Source organism: Mesoplodon mirus (assembly GCF_964341445.2).
Source record: "Mesoplodon mirus genome assembly, chromosome: 3".
Taxonomy (NCBI): Eukaryota; Metazoa; Chordata; class Mammalia; order Artiodactyla; family Ziphiidae; genus Mesoplodon; species Mesoplodon mirus.
In genome coordinates, this window is record NC_138978.1 from 132231983 (window position 1) to 132258108 (window position 26126).

General features: G+C 37.0%; 1 protein-coding gene across 7 annotated transcripts in view; it reads right to left on the minus strand.

Annotated features, from left to right (window-relative positions):
- The window catches only part of SDCCAG8 (SHH signaling and ciliogenesis regulator SDCCAG8), a 265165-nt gene that overhangs the window by 113150 nt on the left and 125889 nt on the right, over positions 1 to 26126 (minus strand). For 6 of the 7 annotated variants that reach the window (XM_082615995.1, XM_082615996.1, XM_082615994.1 and 3 more), the window contains one exon: positions 17813 to 17955. In XM_082615995.1, coding sequence (XP_082472121.1) covers positions 17813 to 17955 — 143 coding nt within the window. Of the gene's footprint in view, positions 1 to 10434; positions 10541 to 16043; positions 16174 to 17812; positions 17956 to 26126 lie in introns of those variants that run through there. The other variant, XR_014293561.1, reaches the window with a different exon arrangement.

The following is a 26126-nucleotide window of genomic DNA, read 5'->3' on the forward strand; positions in this document are numbered from 1 at the left end:
TGCCTAGGCTTGAATCCCAACTCCACCACTTGGTGGTGCTGTGACCTTGGCCAAGGTATTAATCTGCAGACACCTCGGTTTTCTTATCTGTAAAATGGGGCTCATGGCAGCATCCACCTGGAAGGGTTGCATGGAGATTGAGTTCATGTGAGTAATGTGCTCATCATGGAGTAAGCAGTGTGATCAGGGAGCTATCTTTACCACCACCCCCAGGAGGAGTGTTCCAAGAAGCAGTAATTTTTGTTTGTAAGCTAAACCTCTTTGCTTTTTTGTTTCAAGAACCAATAACCATGTGCCCGAGTCCAAAAAGAAAATTATTTTCCCTTTCAGCAACAGGTTGTGTGAGATTTCTACAGAAAGATTTTAATGTGTTTATTCAGATTAGTCATATTATCAATGAATACAAAGGAGTAGTATGGGAAATGCAGGGAAAAGCACTAGACCAGGAGCAAGGAGATGGAGATTCTAGGTTAACTTCCACTAAATGACTATTGACCTTGGGCACGTCACTGAACTTCTCTGCATCTCAGTTCTCACATATTATAATGAGTATTGGTCTACATGGGAGTTTCATTAATTCATTCATTTAAGATATCTTCAGTTCAGGACAGTTTATAAATCTAAATACACTGTTTTCTAGATTTTACACACACACACACACACACACACACACACACACACAAAGTACGTAGTTACATAAATCTTGTCCACTAGGTTGTAGGATAACTATAAAGAAGAATCATGTTATCTTCATTTAAAAATTTTACAGTGTCTAAATGTTCCTTCTACGGCTGGAATAGAACATGTACTCAATAAATGTTGAATAAATGCCTCTTTAATAGCAATCAACCCTTATCCCTTCATTCAAAAAAAATTCAAGACCCCTATGATGTAAGACACTATGCTGGGTACAACTAAGTTTACATATTTCTGGAAAGCTATTAGTTTTACCTATAAAGAGCTTGCAATTTAATTTGCAGTATGAGTATCAGATGATGACACTAATTGTTGCAGTTTCTGTTCACTACCTTTCAATTTGAATCCCATAATTCAAGTGAGTTTCATGGTATTATTTTATACAGCAGCACCATGCTATTAACATTACTATGAAAAGGTGTTTAGTAACTATGATAGAAGAGATGGCAAAATCAGTATATTACAGTGAAAGCAAGTATGTTCTAATCAATTTTATGTAAAGTTTTAGATTAATAAGAATATCTATTAGATGAAAACTTCTTGATGAGTTGGGGGAAAAAAGCACATTTTAGAGCTGATTTTTAAAAATCAGGTTATCAATTTCCTTTTATTAGAAGACATAACTATTTTCCCTTCAAATGTATAGTTGTATGTAGCCTCATCCAGTCTTTAAAGTGACCAAAAGTGTTGATCTCTACAAACAATATAAACGTAAATAAACATCTTCTATAACTACTAATTAAATTTCAGTTCTCTTTACAGACAAAAGCATGCCATGGATCATAGACATTTTCTCTAAAATCAGAACGTCCCAAAGCACGCTGCCCTAATCAAATGTAATCTATTTGATCTAGGCTGCTCTGAGATGGGGAATGTGAATAGAGTGCTCATTGAATTTACTCTGAGTATTTAATCTTTGTGAGGAGAATGCAGAAACTCTTGTGAATAAATTATTAGATCTTTAAAATCCCAAAATAATTGTGCATTTTCATTGTTTTTCCTAGTGATTGCTTTATAACAGCTCCTCCTCTATTGGCATCTTTTTATCAGTAAGTTAACAGGAACTTTTCATGGACAAGAGTGGAAGACAAAGGTCCACATAAATGGCATGCATGATGTGACCAGAGAGATGATTAGCAAGATGTCTTTAGTTTGCAGAGAGAAGGTTTCATTTTCATAGGTCTAAGAAATTTTTTTAAAAGTCCTCCTTCTTAGCCCCGCTGTAAACTGTTCCTATTGTAAATGATACTTAATTTGCAGGTGTCTGCCTAAAGGCAGGTCACTGAAAGTCAGTGAAAATCAGGGCAATCTCAGCAACAGAAATTAACCTGAAGATCATGGCGGGTAAACATATATTTCAGAGAACATTATTCCAACTGAAACAATCAAACCGGACTTCAAAAAATGAACAGAGACTTAAAACAACAAAAGCAACCAACGGCATCTATTTTAACATTGCAAATTTCTTAGATATTACAGATGTCACCCAACAGTGCGTGCATTTGCTTCCCATATGTGAACAAAACTGAGGCATCACCAGATAAATTTGAATGGAATGTTAATCTTCACTTTAAATTTTTTTCTTTTCCTAGCTGACGACACAATTTTAGTATTATCATAACGGAGCTTCTGGCTGGAAAAAATTAAATTAATGGATGGATAAAAAAAGCTTAGAAACTTAAAAAAAATAAACAACTTTCAAATATCTATACTTGATGGTGTCAAGAGCCAAGATGAATGTATTTCAATTGCAACTTCCAAACTAAACTCACAAATTACTACCATTATGCTAAGTGTTAGCTACCCCACTGTGCAGTTTTGCTTTGTGAATTTTTACCTTCCTCTATGAACACTTTTAGCCACTGATCGCACAGCCTTTCAATGTTTTCTGCCTTTTCCTTTAAATAAACTGGCTCTGGCTCCTTCCATCTGGTTCCCCTTCCGTCAGCAACCCTGCACCTGTTCACACCTCCTCTCCTGTTGGATTCCACTGAACATTTCCTCCTCTGCCAGGGCTATTCTGGCACTCGCAACCTTTCTGTCATTCAATCCATCTGTCAGAAGTGAACTTTGTTTACCGCAAGCTTCTGCTTTCTTCTTCAAGAAGCAAAGCCCCTCAAGGTCATTGTCAAATGAACTGTCGGTATGGATTTAAATCCTCTACCGCTAACCAGCAGAAGATGAAGTTCTGCTGTGTAATGTACTTGTGAAAATTACTTTTGGGTTCGGGAAGACAATAATTTGGAGTCAAAGTAGTAAGACATAGTGTTTTAATGATCATTTGTAAAACCAGACAGCTGATATGTATTCCCTTCATGTGTGTCTGCACTTCTTATTATATCAAGTATGAACTATATGTATAGGAAGCAAAATAAAAGTTTTAAAGTGAAATCAGAATATCATAAACAAGTTTACACTATGTAAAAATTGCTTCATACTATATAGCATTAACTTGAGGAATAAATATTTTCACTAATGAATTAGCCAAGGGAAAGAGTATTCCAATTAAGAAATTTTGCACTGAAATGCTTAAAATGTACAAACATGTACCATTTCAATTATAAGCTATATATTAACACACAGCTCCACTACTGCTTTGAAAACCTTAACCCATGATATACAAATCAATTCATGTATATTTTAAATTCCATCATTTAAAAAATAAACAATTCTGCTTAAATAATACTCAGATATATGTTGCCAAACAAACACATTATCTATCTAAAGAAATGCAGTTGTATCAATAGGCCAGTTTTGTGACAGAAATAAACTCATAGGAATTAGGTGAAAATGATACTCTTAATTAAATTTATTCTGTGTCATCTACAGCTATCAAGTACTTACCCTACCTTCATAAATTGAACATGAAATTACTTTATGTTGAATTATTCACCACTATTTTAGACAACTATATTCTTTAGGAAAAAGGCAAAGAAATGACTTGACTCAAATTTCTTATAAGAAAAAGGAATATCAATTTTTAGGAGAAAATATATTTTAAACAAAGCACTGTTACAAATGTAAAGCTAAAAGGCACTTTGTTCACAATGTTGCTTTTATAATTTGGAAGAATGACCCCAAGAGTTAATCTTACTGCATGTGTTTTTATGAAGTAAAATTAATCAAGTCTGTAAACTTTTCTATATTATTTTTAGAAAAGATAATTAAATATTTTTTCACTGCCACATAATTGAAAGCAGGTTTTATTAATAAAAAAAGAGTCTAAAAACACACAATTTAAAATTTGAATCTTAGGCTTGGACTGATTAAATGTAACTTATTAAAAAAAGACTTTGTCAGAGAAATTTTTCAGATGCGTTTTAAGAAAACTATTATAATACTAAATATAAAAGTAAAAACAAAAACCAAAAAACGATAGCTTAAAATCCAAGTACAAAGACATTCTTTTTTAGCTCTAATTTCAATTTTATTACTAATCTCCAAAATACTCTATATCCTATAAATCACTCTTAGGTAATATATATAGTATAATTTAATATATGGATTTTGAACACAAAATATGAATTCTAAGAGGTGCTTTCTCTTTCATCTTCCTAAAACGTAATTTCTAAATAATTCCATTTTATGTGGAAAAAAATTCAAAAATAATATCTAATTTACCCAGCAAGTTTGTTAACACTGTTCCGGGTATTTTTTCCCTTTAGTGTAATCTGTGCTTTGACTGTAGTTTGGTTACCTGGATCCCTGCTTCTGAATAGCATGGAAAGAATACTGCTAATTTGATCACTTCTACGGTCTGATTTGCTATATAAAAGAAAGAAGTATTAGCAAAATGCTAGTTTAATAGAGGCTGCTTAAATTACCGTGAAGGAACTCTTCATTTTTAGCAAATTGCGTTTGCAAAACGCACTAGTAGGCTTGTTTTGGAAATTTGTATAATAAGAGCATAAATAAAAACCACTCAGTTTAACATCACTGATAGTCACACAGATGCATGAAAGTGCACACACACACACACACACTTTTCCCCTCCATAAATACGTAAGAAAAAGAACAGGGAAATAATACTATGATTACTTTTACAAATGAGCTAATTTAAGGAATTCAAAGACTACTGTTAATGTTAATTTGCTTAATGTATAACATGCTTATTTTATCTTTTAAATAGAAAACACTAGGAAAAAGTTTTAGATAGTTTGCTACCAACACGGGAAACACAAATTTTACAGAAAAAATAAAGAGGCATTGAAGCAATGTTGCCGGGTTGCACTAGAGAACAGGAAAGCCGTTTCTAAGGGCACTGCCAGGTAAAGACCAAGAGCTGATGTCGTTCACATTCTTTAACATCAGTTTTCCTAAAACAGCATAGGGATGTAGGATGGAAGGTAAAATATTTAAACTCCTTAATAAAGAACTGACCTTAATTTATCTACATTCTGAATGAGACTAATAGTTCTGCTTTTCTAAGAACTGAAAATGACGAAAATACTATTATTTTCCTCTGGTTTATTGATTTTTCTGCCTATATATTCATGAAGTCTTTTAATACCAGAGGATATTCATTCTTCCACCCCCTTCCTCAATTACCTTAAGGCAAGACCTTCTTTCAGATGTGGAAATATTTGCAGGACTGCAGGACAAAGAACTGAGACATTTTCATAGAGTTGATCAAGGGGGAAAAACGGATTTGCAAGATTCTGTTAAAGAGTAAGAAGAGACTAAATGACAACTTTAAATCTGCCACAATCATTTACTAATGTGCTGCTATATCAAATAAGTCTAATTTTTTGACAGCACCAAATTAGATTTATTGCAGAAACTGCTGCATAAATAGCATATGGCTATGTTATACCACCTATTTCAAATCCTGGTAATGTTTCCCTTCCCCCTTCTAAATGAATAAATTGAGCCAAGCTACAAACCTTCTGCGAAAAAAGAAATATACTAGTTCAAAAACAGATGTAGGCGATCTGGATTTCTTTGTTAAAGTAATAGTTTTAGCATGAATGTCCCACTTCTATATTTAAAAAAACATGACTCCTTAATAAGTTATTAAATTTAGTAAGTCAGTTTTCTCTTCCATTTCTTTCAGAATGACTTAATTTGATTTTTGTTTTAAGGTTTTATGTTCTGAATTATGCTTACATTTTGATGTTCAATCCAGTTACACGGGGGAAAAAAGAAGGGCAAGTGGCTCTGAATCAAGCATGGCTTAAATCAGGTTATGAGACATTATTAAGCACAAATGCATGTATCGTATGGTTGCTTTTGGTTTTCATTTGTGAAAGGCGTGGTAGAAATCATATCAAAAAGTCTTCGCTAATTTTAACTATAGCTTTGATACTGCAAACTCTTTGATGCATAAAATATATAAAGTGATCATTCCATGTGCCACACTATACACATTAGGACGGCAGAAACGTACAAACTGCAAAAACCAAAGTTCCATGAAAACTGGGATTGAAAACTCACAGGACAATTCCGAGATAGACAATTCTTCCTTTCTCAGTCTCTACCCTGATGCCCACCCCACCCCCAACTGTGAAGCAATTCAACTCGATTTTTCTTTTTGAACAAAAGTTTCAGTTCTTCCTTAGATGGGAAAGACATTGCAAGGTCTTATCTCAGACCAATGGGCACACCACTGCAAACATCATGGCACTCGGCTACCCCGCAGACTCCCTCTCTGTGGTCAGTCTTCCCAGCTGCCCTATCTGTTACTGTCTGATTAGTTCTGCTAAGGAGCCCCTCCCCTGCCAGCTTTCGGTGCCATCTGTTCTACACAAGATGGCTGCTGCCCAGCAACCTAACACTGCCCTCCTACCTGGCACCCGGCTACCATCCTTACCCCAAAGTGCTAACACAGGTTCTCACTGCTGGCAGAGTCAGGATTTCATTACTACTACTTTGACAAGTGCAGGGTTGTTTGTAATTTCTCTTTTATCCTGATTTTGATTGTACAACCACCTCCCACTGATTCAGTTTGCTTCAGTTTTGTTGCTCACAGATTTTACTCTCCACATTAATCTCCCTCTGGCATGTTACTGCATCTGTTCCCTTTTTTATTATTAATTTTCAAATTCCCACCATTTTTGACAAAAAGGAGGTAATCTACACTCTGTTTCTGCCCATTTCATTTTCTTTAATTTGGAAGATAAGTATGAAAGCATGCCAAAGAAGTTAATTCTCCGTTAACAGTTTATTTGCTGGCATCCCTAAGCCTTTGTATATGAAAAACAGATAGGAATAAATGTTGACTGAATCACAACAACATAGTCGGAACCATTCCTGAATTTAATGAAAAGCAAACATATGAAACAGCATTTTTAAAGTTTATTAGTTACATGAGTTGTCTCATGCTGTCATTCTTTCTTCCACTTTTAACAGATAATTCTTTGTGGAAATTAGTCTGAGTGCAGGATCTGAGTTTGGGTACATCTAGAGTTCTGACATGGGCTCTATTTTCACTGTAGATTAATTTTATTATTCCTTAATATAATTATCAGCTTTCTTCAACCCAAACATTGATGATTAATTCACTTGCGAATGATTGCGAATAAATGCCTTATTTCAGAAATAGGCTAAGAATAGAGAATTGCCATCAGTGCAACAAAGCAGAGCTTAAAGAGCCCCTAGTTGTGGAGCTGCTTCCGTTAGATCTTGTTTAACAAACAGTTAATATCAGGAATGGCAAGACGGTTTTTCCTCTAAAGACAAAGAGGACTACTTAAGATTTAGAAAATAGGAAGTCATATATTTAACAATATACTCTCTTTGTGTCCCTAATTTGTCACCACCACCACCTTGCAAAAAAAGGACTTGAATAATTTGATCACTGCCCTAACATTTTCTAGATTGAGCAACACATTGTGACTGATAATTAATTTTACATGAATTCATTATTAATAGCATAGGAGTCCCTGAATAGATGAGCAGCACCTCAGATTTACAGAAACCTGAATGAGTTTAAATGATTTTCATACTCACATATATCCTCATAAAATCACAGTAAAGATCTGCAGGAAATAAAGTACAGTAGGAGATTTTTCCCAAGGCGACAGAAGATAATCGTAAACAGAACTATGCACAGCCAGGTGAACCACACTTCAGATCTGCTATTGGAAGATCAGAAAATCTTGAACACTGCTAAAACCCACTTTTAAGGCCCCATCTTGAACACTGCCTACATCTATCTCTTGCATATATTCCCATAGTGACTTGTTACTTTATTTTATATAATTCTTTTGTGGGTACAGTTATATTTATAACTACTCCCTCAACACAGGGTGCATTCTTTTGGTAAATCCCTTGCTCAATAATAGGCTTCTTGGAGGTAGTCACACATAGGTGTCAGAGGGATAAGTTACAAAGACACTGGTACCCTCCCTGCAGGAATTCCTTTGACACTCTCCCTGTGCCCCACCCTCCCCATCACTTGGTCAGGGCAGGGGATGCTCAACCCTCCCACAGGTGACCTGCGCTTGCTGGGGAGAGGCCACACAGACCCAAGGTGAAGCAGTCTTTGCTCAGCTGGTCATCGGCTTTACAGGCTGCTTCCAAACATTTTCTGACCTCTCTTGTACCCACTCTGAGTTCCTGAGTTCAGGGAACCGTCTCCTCTGCTTGGCCAATCTAATAAAGTAGTAGCTTAATAAAAGTTTGTTTACTTGAATTGGGCCCTGGTCCTCCATGAGACATGGCCGAGGTGGGCACTGTCCAAGCCTCCTCTTTTCTCAGTATCTTTAAAATGAGCTTTGATTCCAGGATTTACCAACCAATGAATCACTCTACGATCTACTTGTGGGTATCAGGGAGACATTAAATTACAAGTAAGTAATGCCTAATACTAAGTTGATGATCTTTTATACTTCTTTTACCTTAAATTAGTATTAGAGAGCAGAGCTTTCCTGCAGAAAATTATTCAGACTTAGGGCTACTAGGATAACAATTCTGCTCTTGCTTTTTTTTCTCCTATTTTCATTGAACTTAACGTTCATTGTTTTGAATCAGGCAAGTGGTGTGGACAATGCCTTCTCAGTTTCCTCTGGGCTTCTTCAGAAAATGAATTGGCAGCCACCACCACCATGCTCCAGGCTGTGGGCCTGTGCGGCAGGGAGAAGAGTACATCCCAGCGTGGATTTTCATTGCACACACATTCGGGCTTCACAGACTGAGAGAAGCAAGCCAGGGAACGCTAAGCAGAACCTTCAGAGACACATTCCCTGGCAGCCTCTGACTCTAACCTCCCCTGTCCCGGGCCACACTGAGACCAGGGTTCTTAGCCCATCAAACAGGTGGAGCTGAGTGGGCTTGGGCAACGTGGTGTCCACCAGAGCAAACTGAAATCCCTTGTCTTTCCTGGCTCTCTGACAGCCTGTTCCCTCTGATACTGGGTGGGGGAAGGAAAAGAGGACGCAATTTAAAACAGTACCCAGGCTGTCTATTTCAAGACTTGAAGATGTTGGTTGCACATATATCCATTTAAAATTATTTTTGACACGTTCTCTGCTTAATTTATTCATGAAAGGAGTATAAGAAAAAAAATGAACTTAACTTTTAAATGGAAACTTAAGGCTAAAAATTCCTCAATAATTTGGAAAAAAAAGATACAGTTCACTATGGAATAGCAAGAATACATGTCAATGTTATACCATCCCCTTCAAAGGAAGAGATATTGAAAGCTTGTTCTTTTGACCTAAGCTAGTTGTCACCTGAAGAAGAGTGCAGTTCCTTCTGAATCTTTCACTAACAACAAAGATGAAAGGCACGTTTATCCAGCATTTACAGAGATCTTGTCAAATAGCCTGCTGACGAACTTGGTGCTGGAGACACAGAGATGAAAAAGGCCTGCTTCCTGGCCCATGAACTGAGAATTTACAATCCCCAAAGTATTTCTAGTTAGCTTTGAATAATGTTTTTATGCTTCTTTGTGAACACGAATCCAGATCACAGGTTCTAGAGTGTGATGGACCCAGTTCAAAGTCTGCCTCCTTCTTCCCCCTGTGTGACTCCTTGTCTCACCCTTCCAAGACTCGGCTTCCTTGGGCTGGTTGTTCTGACTGAGAAAGCAGGGTGTCTCAAGCTTCTTGTGTAAAATATCTAATCTTTTACAAAGCATTAGCTTTGTAAAATGCAAAAAAAAGAATTATTAGAAATGTTTTTTTAATTTAAAGATACAAAAAAAAAGAGCACACTGACCACGTACTTGGATATCGCAGCAATTTAAAATGATAAAAACGTTTCCAAACACTTTCACCTTTGGATCTATCTTGCCACAGAGTAGTAACCTACAGCCCACCATGGACCACACTTACTATATAGCACTGTTATAGGAAAACAAGGCACAGTGCTTGGCATGTGCTAAACATTCACCTATGCATCCTTTATATCTCTCTTTTTATATTCTAAGAGTTCTTTAAATAAAACCACAAAGCATCCCTGTGGAGAACTGATCATGCCTCCTTGGATTTATGTTGACAATAGAGAATCTCTCTCAAACCAACATGACAGAGATGTACTCCTCTTTCTCTTTCCACTTCCAACCATCCCTTAACCAAAGGAAAAAAGCAGGGATTGTTGAAAAGACAATAGAAGGGACATCTGCTGTTTTATTTACTCAGGATCCTGACAACCTTCCCCTAGTAAGAGCACCTCCCCTTGCTTAGTACAACTCTCTTCCCTTACTCTTGAGGTTCTGCCAAGGCTGCCAGCTACAGCACCCAAAAGGGTGTGTGTGCACATGAGTCAGCTTTGAAATTTGAACTGAAGGTTCTGAATTGGAAGTGGAGGAGCCAGGACATCACATTCTTACAGTTTGAAATCAAGGGCATCTCCTTTATGTTTAGTTCAGATTGAAGGATGTGGCTCCATGCTGTGGAAGAACCTGAAAGAATGAGCCAACATTCAGACAGAAGTCGAGCCCTGCGATTGACAGAAAATAACTGCACGATGGTGCCACCTGGAGTCCCTGGTCCAAGAAACCCTGAGGCCCCAGTCGCACCTGGGTTTTACATGGTCTGGTTATCAAACTAATAACTCCCCCTTTTGGGGTTTCTATTACCTCAACCAAAGAGTCCTGACTCATACTGGTAATCTGAGAGGTCAAACCACTAAGAATGCACTTACCAATAGTTATTAGGTGGAAGCTAAAGGCTCTGGAATGGAAGCCTTAATCACCTCTCCCCAAGTAAAGCACCCATCATAATCGGATAACCTGGTGACTTCTCTCTTATACTCTTTCTCACTTTCAAAAAGATACGAACACTATAGCTCAAGTTGCTATCTCTCAAGGTCATAAGGTCAAATTGTCCCATCTAGATCACAAAAGTCGGTCATAGCATAATACCTATTTTATGGACCTCTCTTAGATTCCTGCTGTAAGAAGTGCTTTGAAGTACATATCATTAAAAACGTTATTTATGTAAAAGGGGAAATACACATTTTAAAGGTAGCCCTGCTGATATAAGCTGGAGCCTAATATGTAATATCATAAAGTAATCTGCCCACATGTATGTAAATGGTAGTCTTGTGAGAGGGATTTAAATTCTATAGCTTTTTAAAGATGTTGGGACATGTCAAAAACAAATATGTGAAGGAATTTCCACTTTTTAATAAAAGCTTCTCTCTCCTCTTGGGTAAAAAAGGAGTGAAGTAAAGGAGAATGATAGTTGTATTACAATGTGTTAAATGACTAAGGCAAATGATGAGCCAAAGGACACTGTTTCTTAGGAAAAGCATAGCCAAGACTACAGTTCACTGACAGGTATTTATATCAGTGTATAAGGGACCAGCTAACACTAATCTCTATTATAAATTTACGTTACAGATTTTCTTGGTTGTCTTTTAGAAACAATCGCATTAATCCATTTTCCTACTAATTCACATAGAACTACAGCCTGATGGATAACTGTATAGGCTTTGCAAGCAAATTGCTGGGTTTCAAATACATACCGGCTGTGTGACCTTAGATGAATCGTTTGGTTTCTTTGTGCCTAGTTACATCAACTGTAAAACAAGGAAATAGTAGTCTGCATCTTACAGGGCTATTGGGAGGGATAAATGAAAAGCACTCAGCTCAGTTCCCAGAGCACAGTAGAGGTTCAGTAAATGATGGCCCCTTGCCTTTAGCTCCTACCTCTATTATTATTTTTTAAAAAGCTACTTCATGTGGCATGGTACCAAGCAGATCCTAAGATGAATATATTCTTAACCTCAGAGACTGATACTTGTATGTATTTAACTTACTCTTATGTATGCATGTGTACCTCCCAAATGCCATTTTTCCCTCTGGAATTTCCCATGAAACTTCCTTCATTTCCATTTTCCTATATCCAAATGCTACCAAGGATCGCTAAGAAATTACCTGTCCCTCTGTCCCTGTAATACTTTATCTGGAATCTCCCTTCTGGTTCTTATCATTTATCTTACCAACTCTTTGTGTATTTTTTTTCTTCCCCACTAGCCTATAAGCTTCTGAAGGGCAGCATATGAAGCTACTTTATATTTATATCTCCCATCATCCCTAGCACAGTGTCTTGTAACAGCAAACGTTCCATGCAGAGTGAGCAAATACATGAACAGATATCTTTAAATGTACTTCGAAGTTTGTTATTGAAAAGAAAGAAGTTGTTTGACTACTACTAGCAAAGACATAACTGGCAAGGGAGTAGTCTTGCTTTTGTTTACATGTATACTGGGCTATGTATGCTTAATGATCATGTTTATTAGGCACTGGTTTCAAACACTGTCAGAGGGGCTATCTTTTAATTACAGAGACCTCTAGTTTAAAATCTTTGTGTGTGTGTATGTGTGTGTGTGTGTGTGTGTCTGAGGTTTTCAAGTGAGCATATTTAGGGGAGAGGCATACTACACTTTACCAACCCTACTTGAATTGTTAGAATGGTTATCATTTGATTCGGCTATGCTTAAACAAGTATGTGCATACTAAGTTAAAAATGAAAAAATATTACAAAATCATAACATAGTATAATATGTACAAGAAAAATTCCCCACAAAAATTTTCAATCTTAACTCCATGTCTTATTTTTTACCCTGATATACCTGATAATACATATATATGTATATATTTGTTTATTTATATATCAATACTGGGCTTTGAACAAATAGTCGTAAACTTGCAATATATTAACCATTCCTATAATAATGACTTATTGAGCTCCAACTCTTTGCAAAGGGCTGAGGTAGGTGCTTTGAAAAATGTAATATTAATAAGGCCTCTCCTCCCACTTGAGGAATAATGCATTATAGAAGGGGAGACTAGCAGGTACATAAAAACTTCAGAGTATGAATTTATTTTTTTCAGATTTTCATTTTTCCTGTTTTGAGGAATTTGTTCAGTAGTAGGAAGTGCCTTCAGCTCTAAGTAGGAAGGATGAATCAGAGGGAAACGTGCTCCCTCTGGCATGGGTCATCAGGGAGGACTACAGTGGAAAAATCAGGATTTCAGGGAGACCTGGAAAAGAAGGTAAGATTACAATAGGGCTAGAGAAGCTCAAAGGGGTATTCCGGGTGTAGAGAACAGTAAAAGGGGAGAAAAGTCCAAAAATTGAAGGAGGGCTGCATCTGCTTAAATCACATGTTGGCAATCAGCATGTGAGAGGATGAAACTGGTAGCAGTGAAATAAAACCAGAAGGTTGGGAGCCTGTCAGGCAACCTTAAATGCTGAGTGGTCTGGACCTTCTACAATAGCATGGCACCAACGAAGGTTTTGAGAGCAGGTAACAGAGTCAAGACAGTGCTTATGGATATCCACTTAGCAGTGGCTGGCACAAGAGATTGGAAGGATGTTAGGAGAGTATTTTCATAACCCTTATGAGAAGCTGGCAGAGCCTAAATTATGAAGAATGTAAATGGTGGGTAGGAAGGACATTTCTATGAAATCTCTTTGAGCTTCAAACTAAGGAAACATTTTAAACACAGGATACTCCAAGCAATTTAAATACCCAATGTCCAGAAACAGGAATTTAATAATGCATTGTCTTAAATCATTGTTAGAATCATTGACTATCAGAGCTGGAAGGAAACTTGATGATCTCGTCTAACCTAATTTTACAGGTAAGTTATGTGGGTTCAAAGAATTAAGTAATTTGTCAAAAGTTGCAAAGGTAGTGAATGCCTGTGAGAAGATACTATAACTCAGTTTCCTTAACCCTAGGATACCTACCAACCGCCCCCCCACACCCTTAGTAAAGTGTGTGGTTTTAATTGTTACTTCACCAAAAGCATACTTTGAATCACTCTTTATTCTTTTCTTAAACACTGAAGGTCCCATTTCAGTCTCCTTAGCTATTCTTCCACAGTACTTGAAAACATGGTCCTCTCTACATGCTTTCACCCACTCCTTCGGCTACAATATCTTTATGTAAAAGTACCCAGATCTAAACCTCTAGTCCTGATCTTTCTCCTCATGCTAGATCTACACTGGACATCTCCATCGGAGTTCTGAAATAAAACATATTCTTCCCTCTGCTACTCCTTCTACATTCCCTAGTTGAATTGATGGATCATCCAGTTAACACAGACTAGAAACTTTGGAATCACCTTTAATTCTAGCCTCTCTTATCACTACCTTAAATGCCTCTTGAAGATACTATTTCCTTTCCATTTTACTGGCTCAGTCACAGCTGAGGACTACTACTGTACTTATATTCTAATTGGAGTATCTGCCAATCATCTCTTCTACAACCAATCTGTTTTCACAGTGCCTTTCAATTACCTTCTTTAAATACACATTGGATCCTATCATAGTTCAAGCTCTCTTGACTTCTTACTTGAGTTAAACAGCCTCGCAACTGAGGAACTGTAAACGTTTTCTATAAAGGGCCAGATAATAACTATTTTAGGCTTTGAGGACCATACTCAATTCTGCCATGGCAGTGCTACACATAATACATAAAGGATAATCATGGCTGTGTCCAATAAAATTTTACTTATGCATGTATAATTTTTATGTGTCATAAAACATTGTTTTTCTTTTTCCCCCCAACCCTTTAAAAATATAGAAAACATCGATAGCTCATGGACCATAAAAAAAATGTGCCAGATTTGGCCTATGGGCTGTAGCTTCCACCTCTGTTCTAACTGGCCTTCTTGTCTCCTACAACAACTCTCCAATTTCACTCTCTACACAGCTGTCTGAGTTAGGATCCCAACCCAAAAAGTTGATCATGTTGGCAGCCCTGATTAAAGTACATCAAGGGTAACTCCAGAATATGGCCCACAAGACCCTTCCTCTCTTTCTTCTCCCCTTTCCAGGTTTGTCTCTTGCCAAACACCTAATGTGACTGTAGAGTTTATATTCCCTCCCATCTTTATGTCTTTGCATATATTGTTCCCTCTACCTGGGGTATTCACCCCACCTTTCTCCACTTTGAGGACTCCTGTTCATGAACTCAGAAAGCTTTCCCTATCACCTTCAGCGGCAATGTAGAATGAGCCAGTTCTCCTTTGTATGTGCTCCTGCGGCAATCTTCACTTCTCTAATTACACTGTTATCACACTCTATTATAATTGCATATATAGATTTGGCTCCTTAGTAGCGTGTGAACAACCTAAGGGTAGGAACTGAGTTTTTTTTTTCTCTCTATGTCCAGGGCCATCCAATGTACTTAAACGTTAGTAGGTGCTCAATAAATACTTGTTAAATAAGTGAATGTTATATTTACTAATTGGGTCCTTCAATAAACAAATTTCTATTTTCTATTTTTAAGTCCAATTAGACAATAAAGGGAAATTCCAAAAAAGTGACAGGTTATTTTTCTTTCAGATTTGCCTGTGGATTTCTACCCCAGTTTTAATTGTCTTTGCCCTAGAAGGTTTGAATCCTTATTTTATCATTACTTTATATCATCTTTTTCATATTTAATTTTAAACTTTGTTTAGAATATGCCTCTCAAAATATTTAAATTAAGACTAAATGAAGCACTACCTGTGTGGGATTTATTTGTTTCAGCTGGTTTACACTGGAAAAGAAAGACGTGAAGTTTCCCAGTCATACACTTGAGTATATGAATCAATAAAGAATGGTGAGGGGAAGCAAACTCTAAAAAACCCCAAATTATATATCAGAAATATTTAGCCCAACAACCAAGTCACATTTTCAGTGCAAAAGAGAGATATACACAGTTCCTTCCATTTTTTACTGTCATCTTTAAATTTATGAATGTGGATTTTATAAAACATCAATATAGACTAAGTGTAAAATGCTTACAAAAGAGTACTACATTTAGAAAATAGGTAATTAAGTTTTATTTTCTATAAGACTAAGTTAAATTTTGGTAGACGTGTTGTAAATAAAGCTCAATAGACAAAGCTTTCTATGGAACCAAGCAAAACCGTTTTTCTTAAGAACAAAGGAATTAGTTACCACCAGTCCATTTTCAGCAGTTGCTGCATCTTAATATGCTTTACTTGCAAGAAATGGATCTTGTCAGACAGTACAAATTGATACTGCACAGGAAAGCTCTCTATGGACTTTGACTTCAGAAATTAACTCTCTGAATAAGACAGAATGGCAAAGGGGACAAAACCAGCATTAATATTTATTTATTGAAGCTCAGCCACACTAAGACATTAAAAGCTGTCTTATTTCTGTGGGTTAGTGGTACTTAGCACACAAATGGTTGGTTCTCAATAGAAGTCTGACAGAGAAGAAGAACGGTTAACTATCATGATCAAGCTAAATTCCAAAACTTCTAAGATTAAATAACATAGGAACTATGTTAACATTACATTCTCAGTTCTACAATGACAATACTCTAAATGGGCATTAAAAGAATGGTTACTGTTCTGTAATATTAAGAAATTTTTTCTCATAAAAGTGTTTCATCTCTTGGGATTTTTCCAGATATCACACATGTATAAATGATTTGTTTTCTTTCTTTCATTTTTTCCTTTCTCTCTTTCTCCTTCTTTCTTCTCTTTTTCTTTCATTGTTTAAAAAGGAAGTTGGCAAACCATTTGGAATATTATCATAACAAAATGTTTTTAACCAAGTTTGATTTTAACAGAACTAGAGGCATCTTAACACTAACCCAAAACTTTGGGAGGTTCACCAACCTCTAGAATATTTTTTTTCTCCAAATGCAGGCTGTTCAAGTGGTGCTTTTCTCCATCTGTTATCATACCGTGCTCAGAATTACATTGTCATATTTAATGTAAAAGGGATCAGTCCCCTTTCATAGTTTAAATTCAACATATTACTATGATTAGAAGACCAGTGTTTTTCTAATTTATGAATAAACCAAATTTTATAAACTTATATGTGTATTTAGACAAAGTTCTCTCTAAAAACTGGAAAACTCTAAGAATTGAACAAACCCAAAGCCTTGATCTGAAAACTGAAAAACTGTACTAAAACTCAAAGGGAAAAGGAACCCATTTATATGGTAATGTGACTTACCTACAATTTCAGTTTAAATTTTTCTCTGTGTATATTTATGCATGTGTGTATGTGTTTCCAATACAGCAAATTGCCCAATGTTTACTACCAAAAATGTCTTACTGTAATTTAGGGCTGAGCTACATGTTTACTAAAGTTTTATGACAATGATGATCACATCACAATATCTCATGATGGAAGCAATGTAATTTGAAATCATGATAGTGTAAGCATGGTTATAGTAATGGTTTAAACATGAACAGTGCTAATCAATTTCATCTCTAAATTTTACACCTCCTTAGGACTCAGGTTGCTTATTTTGTATCAGTTCCATCTCAGTTTGCATCTTAGAATGTCTTTTACTTTGTCTCTTTCACCACTGACAGTATTTGATTATTTTCCTAAATATATTCCTCAGATACTTCAGTTCAACATTTTTATTAGACACAGAATTAACATGAGAGGTAGTGTAGTGGTAGAAGAAATATGTCATTTTGCTTATATTGTTAGAGAACCACCTAAATATTTGAGCATTGTAGATGAAAGGTTTTGTAATATATCAGTAATTCCCTGCCACACTTATCATTCACATGTCTGGGTGTTTTGCTTACCACGTCTCCACTTTTCTTAATATGCCTAAAAACTGTGTGTTAATTGAATGACTAAGACTTAACTCTAACAACTGTTTGGAAGCCTGTGGCAAAAATCAGTGGAATGAAATTGGTGCTATGGTGCATAATGGGATTAGGCAGTACCTGGTGAGGTGCAGTTGGTGCTCAGATTTGCCCAGCAGTTCTGTCAGTTTCAGGCACTCCTCTCTGGCCCGGGTTGCCTTCTGCTGCTCCTGTTCCAAGTGCTGCTTGCTTTCACTCAGTTCTAAACTCAATTTCTCTATTTCCTTAGGTAGAGAGAAGAGGGAAAAAGCATCCTATAAAATATATGCACTTGAATTCAAAATTATCTCATTTTTATTTTTGCCATGAATTTTAATGTGATGAAAAATTATTAGAAAATTTAGGCTGGCTTCCATTTTATGACAAAGGGAATTAACACAGCCCAAACTGCACATTAGTGAGGATTTTTCAGATTGTAAGATTCAGTCTAATTTTAAAAATGAAATGATTAAATGATAATAGTCAAAATGGATAATCTGCACTTTGAATCTAAGGCTCAGTCCCTTTAAAAAATAATACGAACTTAAAAAGTCACTATTTTTAAAATACAACATTTCTGTTTGTGAGATTAGATCAGACATGTGCAGTGATTTACATCAAATATGAGAGTCTTTTTTTTAAAAGATACATTTATGGTTTCATTTGGATGTTTTGAAAACCAAACTAGATCGTAAAATAATTTAAGATATCTTTAAGAAAAACGTGAGGTGTAAAAGAAGGCATCATTATGATGCACAATATTATTTGGAAAAAAATAATTTAGGAAAAAATAAAGCATGAGAACCTTCAAGCGTTTTGAATGTATGACATTTCTGAGCTAAAATAATATTGCATTATAATTGCATTTTACAAAGGCAACAAAAGCACTCTAAGATTAATAAACATCTAAAACATATGAAAATTTATGATAGTTTATTCTTTGGTGTCAGTATGAAATTATCGTTTTTTTACTGAAACTCAAATATTTCAAAGCAAAAATATGTTACATAGAACATAGTTTAAATAATTTATACATTAAAGTACAAATATTTATTTATTATGGAACCTCCATAATTTAAATAAAAAGAAAATAGAAGAGATAAATATTCAGACTACTAAAACAAGACTACTAAAACAAAAAAGGGGAAAGTAAAGGGTTGAAACGTTTTCAAATTCAGCAGAAAGCAAGAAGCAATTTTAATACACAAAAATGCAATCCACTCTTAGAAAACAAAACCATGTCTAAGTAGAGTTTTAAACTGGGTATTTAAGTACATTCTAATTTCCTCACGTCATTACTCAATATTCTGAACAATCTACAATTATATTTAATATATCAGGCAGGATAAACTAAATAATTTATTTTTCTACATTTATTACACTACAAATATTCAGTTTATCCCCATCAAAACTGTACATTACCAACAATATAATAAAACAACTTACTATAAGTTATTTATTTTAAAAAATCCTAAGTAATAATGAGTATATTGCTTTCATTCAGAGTAGATTTTCTATATCTTGCAGATTAGGATACTAAGTGAAACTGGTTTGTTTAAAATATTTTTAACTGTTAAAGTTATATCAATATACTTCCATTCATAACTAAACATAATTAAAGAGATGGAAAAATATAAAAGTCTCCTAAATTTTGTCTAACATTTATGAAATTAACAAAAAAGCAAAGAAATATAGAATTGGAATTATACATTAATTTTAAAATTTCAAAAATTCATTCATTATTTTTTTACACAGTGCTATATGCAAGAATCTATACTAAATATTATGGTGGACTCAGAGAGTTTCCATCTCTACACTCAGGACTTAACAATTCAGTTGAGTAAATGAGACATAAACACACAAAAAGACTATCAAAATACAAAGCATATAAAAAACAACAAATGAGATTTAGAGAAAATCTGTGCTTCAGCAGGCCAGATTAGGGATACACTAGCATGGGCAAGAAAAGTGGGAAAGAAGGTAAGGCCACATAAACTCATGGAATGATAGATTAGACCAATTATGAAACATCTTGAATTCTAGATTTATAAAGCTGTATTTTTCTTATAGAGAATGAGGGGGAAATGGTTTAAACAGGTATGCAATATGAGAGCAGAGCTTCAAAAAACTGGATCAATGTGTATGATCATTAAGATAGTAGAGACTGGCAGTAGGGAGACCACACAAAGACAGGTGCAATACTCCAAACATGAGAAGCAGAGACACTTAAGACAGAAGTATAAAGAGAACATGATGAGTAGATGTAAATATCAATAAAAGGAGAGCTATCAGGAGACAACAAAGAATTTTGAATTGAGAGGATACAAAAAAAATGACAGAAATAGAAAATGTATAAAATTCCAAACTTTCTTCAAAAGAAAAGGTGCAAGGACTTCCCTGGTGGTGCAGTGGTTAGGAGTCCGCCTGAGAATGTAGTGGACACAGGTTCGAGCCCTGGTCCTGGGGGATACCACATGCCGTGGAGCAACTAAGCCTGTGTGCCACAACTCCTGAGCCTGCGCTCTAGAGCCCACAAGCCACAACTACTGAGCCCGCGTGCCACAACTACTGAAGCCAGAGCGTCTAGAGCCCGTGCTCCACAACAAGAGAAGCCACCGCAATGAGAAGCCCGCACACCACAACGAAGAGTAGCCCCCGCTCTCTGCAATTATAGAAAGCCCGCTCACAGCAACGAAGATCCAATGCAGCCAAAAATAAAATAAATTTAATTAATTAAAATAAAAAAGAAAATGTGCAACAAGTTTTATAAGTACTTTCCAACAACAACAACGTATGTAACCTTACATTGGTAATTAGGTTTTAAGTATAAAGCAGCTGCTTTCTTAATCTCATGTAATAAAAAGTCAGAGGCCACACTGAAAGTCAGTCAAACACAGAGATAAAGAACATGGGCCCAAGAGTCAACACAAATCAGGGTTTCAGACACAGCTCTGGCACTTTCCAGCTCTGTGACCTTGGACAAGTGACACAACTCTTACCAGTTTCTTCAGTCTAAAATGGGAGTGATAACTCTAGCAAGCTCCTAAAACTACTGTGAAGATAAAATGAGATGATGAGTACTTAGCAGAGTGCCTAGCATATAGTAAGAGCTGAAAAAAAGACAGCTAGTATCATTACTACTGATTTTTCTCTGTCTTTCAAGAAGAGCAAAAATATAAGTAGAAGAAAAAGACCTGCCTAAGGATATATAGTTATCACTGAGGACTAAAGAGTTCTTGATTTAGTTCAATAAAATTTCCAGATAAAGTCCTGTTTTGGAGAAAACTGAATAAAACTTTATTATAATTTCAAAATGCAAAAAGCATTTTTGCTAGGAAGATGGAAAATTACTGCCTGCTTCTGATTATCTGTGCCAGAGAAACAGCTTATTGGTGCAGATAATCAAAATCAACAAATAATCTAACCAGCTGGACCAGGGCTCAACACTTACTCCCTGAGTCAGGAAAATCTGCCATGGCACCAACTCCAACAGTTAGAAGAGGAATCTCTTGCCAGAAATGCCATACTCCCACTGGCAGGGTAACCCTTTGCCTCACCCAACTAGGTCAAGGCTGCTTCCTTGGCTGTAGGTAGTGGCTCAGGGATTAAAGACCAACAACAGTCGTAGGCCAATTGTACACTACTCTCAAAGTACACTATTAACCTGCAATGTACAATGCAGTTTGATATGGCCATCTTTTGGCTAACCAGGCAAAGACAAGTCCAGATAGCTTTACACTGTACCAAAAGATACACTTCAAGTCATGAATGTAACCACAGGAATAACTAAAAGTAGAAACTGTTAAAAGTGGCTACCTCAGGAGAATAGTACCAAGGATGGGATGTGGAGAAAGGGAGACTCATTACTGTTCATTTATAATCTGTAATGTACCAAATTTTCTTATTAATCATGGTAAACTTTATTATAATTATTTATTAGATTTTCTTATCAAAGTAATGTGCCTAATTTAAGTCAGAGAGTACACCCATCTCCAAGCCTAATCCTCAATGGCACACAGTATCCACCTCTGATATTTATCTTCATACTTTTAAGTAACAGACTTATAATGCTATCCCTTGATTTTGCTACATTAGACATCATCTACTGACTTCCTATATTAAAAAAGGTAGTGATTTAGCTCTCTTATACTACCCAATATACCTACCTCATCCTCCCATATAACAATTTTGGTTAAATCATTAGTCAGTAGTTCATTCACATTATAATGATTATAGAAATATTATTCACTATTGAGACAAGCATTATTCCGCTTAAATTAATTTTCTTGTAAAACATTTTATTATTTATGTAGAATTAATTGCTTGCTTTTTAATAGTTATTTTTCTAGGTAAGTAACATTTTCCCCCAAATGTTCAAACAGGTCACTCAAATACCCATCAATAAAATTTTTTCAAATAATGAAACATATCAGATAACTCATCAGTTCTGTTAAATTATTTTCCTAGATATATCCTTCTTGGTGACTTATGTCTGGCCTGGTTGATCTTTGTCTTGGGTTAAGCCTTACCCATGCTCCTATTAGAGTTTCCTATTTTCTGGGTTTTAAGTCATCCTGTTTTACAGTTTACTCCCTTTTTTGGTTGAAGTACATTCTCCAGGTAACTTTCACAAGAAAGGTTACAGGAATAATACATTTTCAAAAAGTATCTGTATGCCTGAAAATGCTGTTATTCTATGCATACACTTGATAATTTGGCTAGGTATGAATATCTATGCTGAAATTAATTTTCATTCAGGATTTTTAAGGGATTACTCCAGTCTTCAAGATTGTAATATTACAATTTAAAAGCCCTATGCCATTCTGATTCCTAATACTTGGTCTATGATTTACTTTTTGCTTCTGAAAGCTTTTATAATAATTTTTTTTCCCTGGAATTTTGAAATTTTACAATGTTAGACTTTGGGATGGGCCTTTTTTCATGCATTGTGCTGGATTTTCAGTAGGCCCTTTTCAATCTGGAGGTTTGTTTTCTTTAGTTTAAAGATATTTTCTTGTACTATTATTTTAAAATATTTTGATGCTATATATTTTAATAATTCCTCTTCCTGGAACTCCTGGACATTGGTTTTTGGCTCTGTTGAATTGATCATCTATTTTCTTATATATTTTCTCTATTTGTTTTCTGATTCTAACTTCTGAGATAGTCCCTTGACTTCATGTTCCAAAAATTCTGTTGAATTTAAGAAAAAAAATTTAGCACAGTTTTCATTTCCATGAGCTATTTCTTTTTTTCATTGTTTTTATGTAGCATGCTATTTTTATCTTATTAATACAATACTGTATGTCTCCATTAAAATATTAAAGTATTTTAAATGTTCTCCTCTGCTAATATTGCCTCAGTTTCCTTTTTTGCTATTTATGTGTTTTAGACACTCTATTATATAAGAGGCTTTCTTCAAATACATAGTGATACTTGGCTGTCTTTTCATATTTGAGAATGAAGTACTTAAAAAAAGTTTGGATTAAATGATTTTGGGGTAATGTAATAGTTTAGATTATTCTTCAGCAAATATTCACTTCTATCACCCTTCCACTGGGATTGGAATACGCTATCTCTCCCCAGTGACTTTGGGCTTAGCCATGTGATTTCACTTGGCCAATGGAATTTTCATGTCTATAATGAAAGCAGAAGTCATAAATATGTTTATGTGGTTTGACTTTGTTTTTATATACTGGTGATTTTCCATGAGAAAAGCATGCCCTGGATAGATGATGCCCCTTTTGCCTGGACCACACAATAAACACATGTGGATCAGAACCAAACCCAAACCATAGCTAAGACAACCCACAATCCACAACCTGAAACAGAGCCACCCAGTCAAATGCAGCACAACAGATCAATCATATTCCAGCTGACCTGAAGACTGATGAACATGAGCATAAATGATTGCTATTGTAAGCCATGAATTTCTTCAATATAAAATAATTGACAAACCACTCTAAAGGAACAAGGAGTGCTACAACTGTATATCATCTTAGAATTTATTTCATTTTTGAAACAACTGCATGAAGCATATAGGGCAGGTATCCTTGTTTATCCAAATAAGAAACTGAGGGTCAAAAACATTGAATGATTGTCCAAAGAAGTAAATCTAAGTCGAACCAGATGTACTGACATTGCTCCTCCATACCATACCATAAATTAGACAATAGCTTTTAATCTTTTTCTTTTCTTCCCTTTTTAACCAAGATCCATAGTAACAAATCCATTTTACATCACAATTTAGAAACATGCACACTCTCCCACATATATGTATAAATGTAACTATCATTTCATAAAACAATATTAATCCTCATTATATGTGAAGCACTCAGACATTTCCTATTCCTTCTTATTTTATTCCACATTTAAAAAAAAAAAAACTTTTGGTTTCACCCCATAAAATCAATTTCATGATCCTACAATTTAAAAAGTAGGGAAGGAGCCAAGATGGTGGAGGAGTAGGAGGACATGGAGTTCACCTCTCCCCACAGATGCATCAGGAAGTGGAACAGGGCTTCCCTGGTGGCGCAGTGGTTGAGAGTCCACCTGCCGATGCACGAGACGCGGGTTCGTGCCCCGGTCCGGGAAGATCCCACATGACGCGGAGCGGCTGGGCCCGTGAGTCATGGCCGCTGAGCCTGCGCATCCGGAGCCTGTGCTCCACAACGGGAGAGGCCACAACAGTGAGAGGCCCGCACCGCAAAAAAAAAAAAAAAAAAAGTGGGGCAGTTTTCACACAGCACTGGCTGAACAGTAGCAGAGGACCTCAGACACCTAGAAAGATAAGAAAGACCCCTGTGTAACTGGGTAGGACAAAAGAAAACAGAAGGGAAAAAGAAGAGGAGAGGAAGAGGGACAGCTCCCTGGGGGGGAGGGGGTGCTGAAGGAGAGGAGAGGTTCTTGCATCTGGGGGAGCCCCCTCACTGGCGGGGAGATCAGTTGGGACAGAAGGGGAGCATTGGGGGCTATTAGAGGAGAGCACAGCAACTGGTCAGTGGCAGGCAGGACAGAGTGAGACCTACACAGATGGTCTGTACCCCAGCCTGAGATGTGTGTCTGCTGGTGCAGACAGGGCCTGGAAGCTGGAATGTGGGGTTTGCAAAGCAAACCTAGGAAGAGGACTGCTGTAGGAGACAGACTGAGGGAACAGGAGTGAGGCAATCCGCAACTGGAATGCTTGCGGAGGAAACCCTGACGGCCATAGAAGCTAAGCACCATTGTTGAGTGACACGCAAGGGGCGGGGCCGCCATTGCAGCCTCTCTCCCCACGCACCGCCCCCTGTCTCCCTGGGCACTAGGAAGGGCTCCCACCCACGGTTACCTGCGACACGAAGCACCCTGTCCCCCCTGAGGTCATCTCTCTTGCGCACGTGGCCACAGGCTCCCCCACGCATCCGTCCCCACCAGAGCTCCCCCGACCCAAGAGGCTGCAGCCTTCTCCTCCGCTCCCTGTCCCCACCACAGCAGGCACTCTCATGACTCTGGCCACTACCGCCTCTGTTGCCCCTCCTCGCTGGGGCAGACTCATGTGCTCCAGGACAGTCCTGGGAGCAGACTTCTATGGGGCTGGAACCACAGCCAAGCCCCAGGGGCCGTGCAACTAAGGAAGAAAAGCTGAAATCTCTCCTCCCCATTGCACAAACCATGAATTGACACTGCCCCCACTGGTTTTGTAAACTCAGTGCCTACAGAACATCTGAACGGACATCCAGTGCTCCTGCAGCCATGACGGGTCTAGCTTTAGCAGCTGTAAATTTTGTGGGCACAAACACATGGGGGTTGGGCCAGGCCAGAGTGTGAGCTGCTCCCATAGCATCCACAGCGGGTCCAGATTTATGATTACTGCAGTCCTGGGACCTGACTTCAGTGGATCTACGCTGGTGGCCTGGTGAAAACAATGTCTGAGAGACATCAGGGCCAACTGCCGGCATACCCACAGTTAAGGAGGGGCCGAGAGCAGTGTCAACAACAGTGCAATCTGAGAGATCACACAATGGGTGAAAGGCGACACAACAGAGCATAGCCACAGGTGAACAGGTCCAGAGAAGGAATACTTAGTGGCTTCCCTCCCAGTGAGAGTGCTCCAAACCTGCCTACCTCACACCGCAGATCAGAAACACAGCTAAGAAACAGATCTGGGGGCCTCTAGTCCAACAACTAGGGAGCAGACCCCATGTCTGACAGGGCAGTGACAACCACAGAGCAAAGGGGAGGCCCTGCTCAATATCCAGTGCAAGCTCTGGTCACCACAACATCAGTCATACCTCCTGTAAAGGGGATAATGGCCAGCATACACTGAGGAAAGAGGTGGCAGATATGTATACTAAAAATAATCCTCACAACAAAAAAGCTACTATACGCCAATAAAATGGACAACCTAGAAGAAATGGACAAATTCATAGAAGGGTAC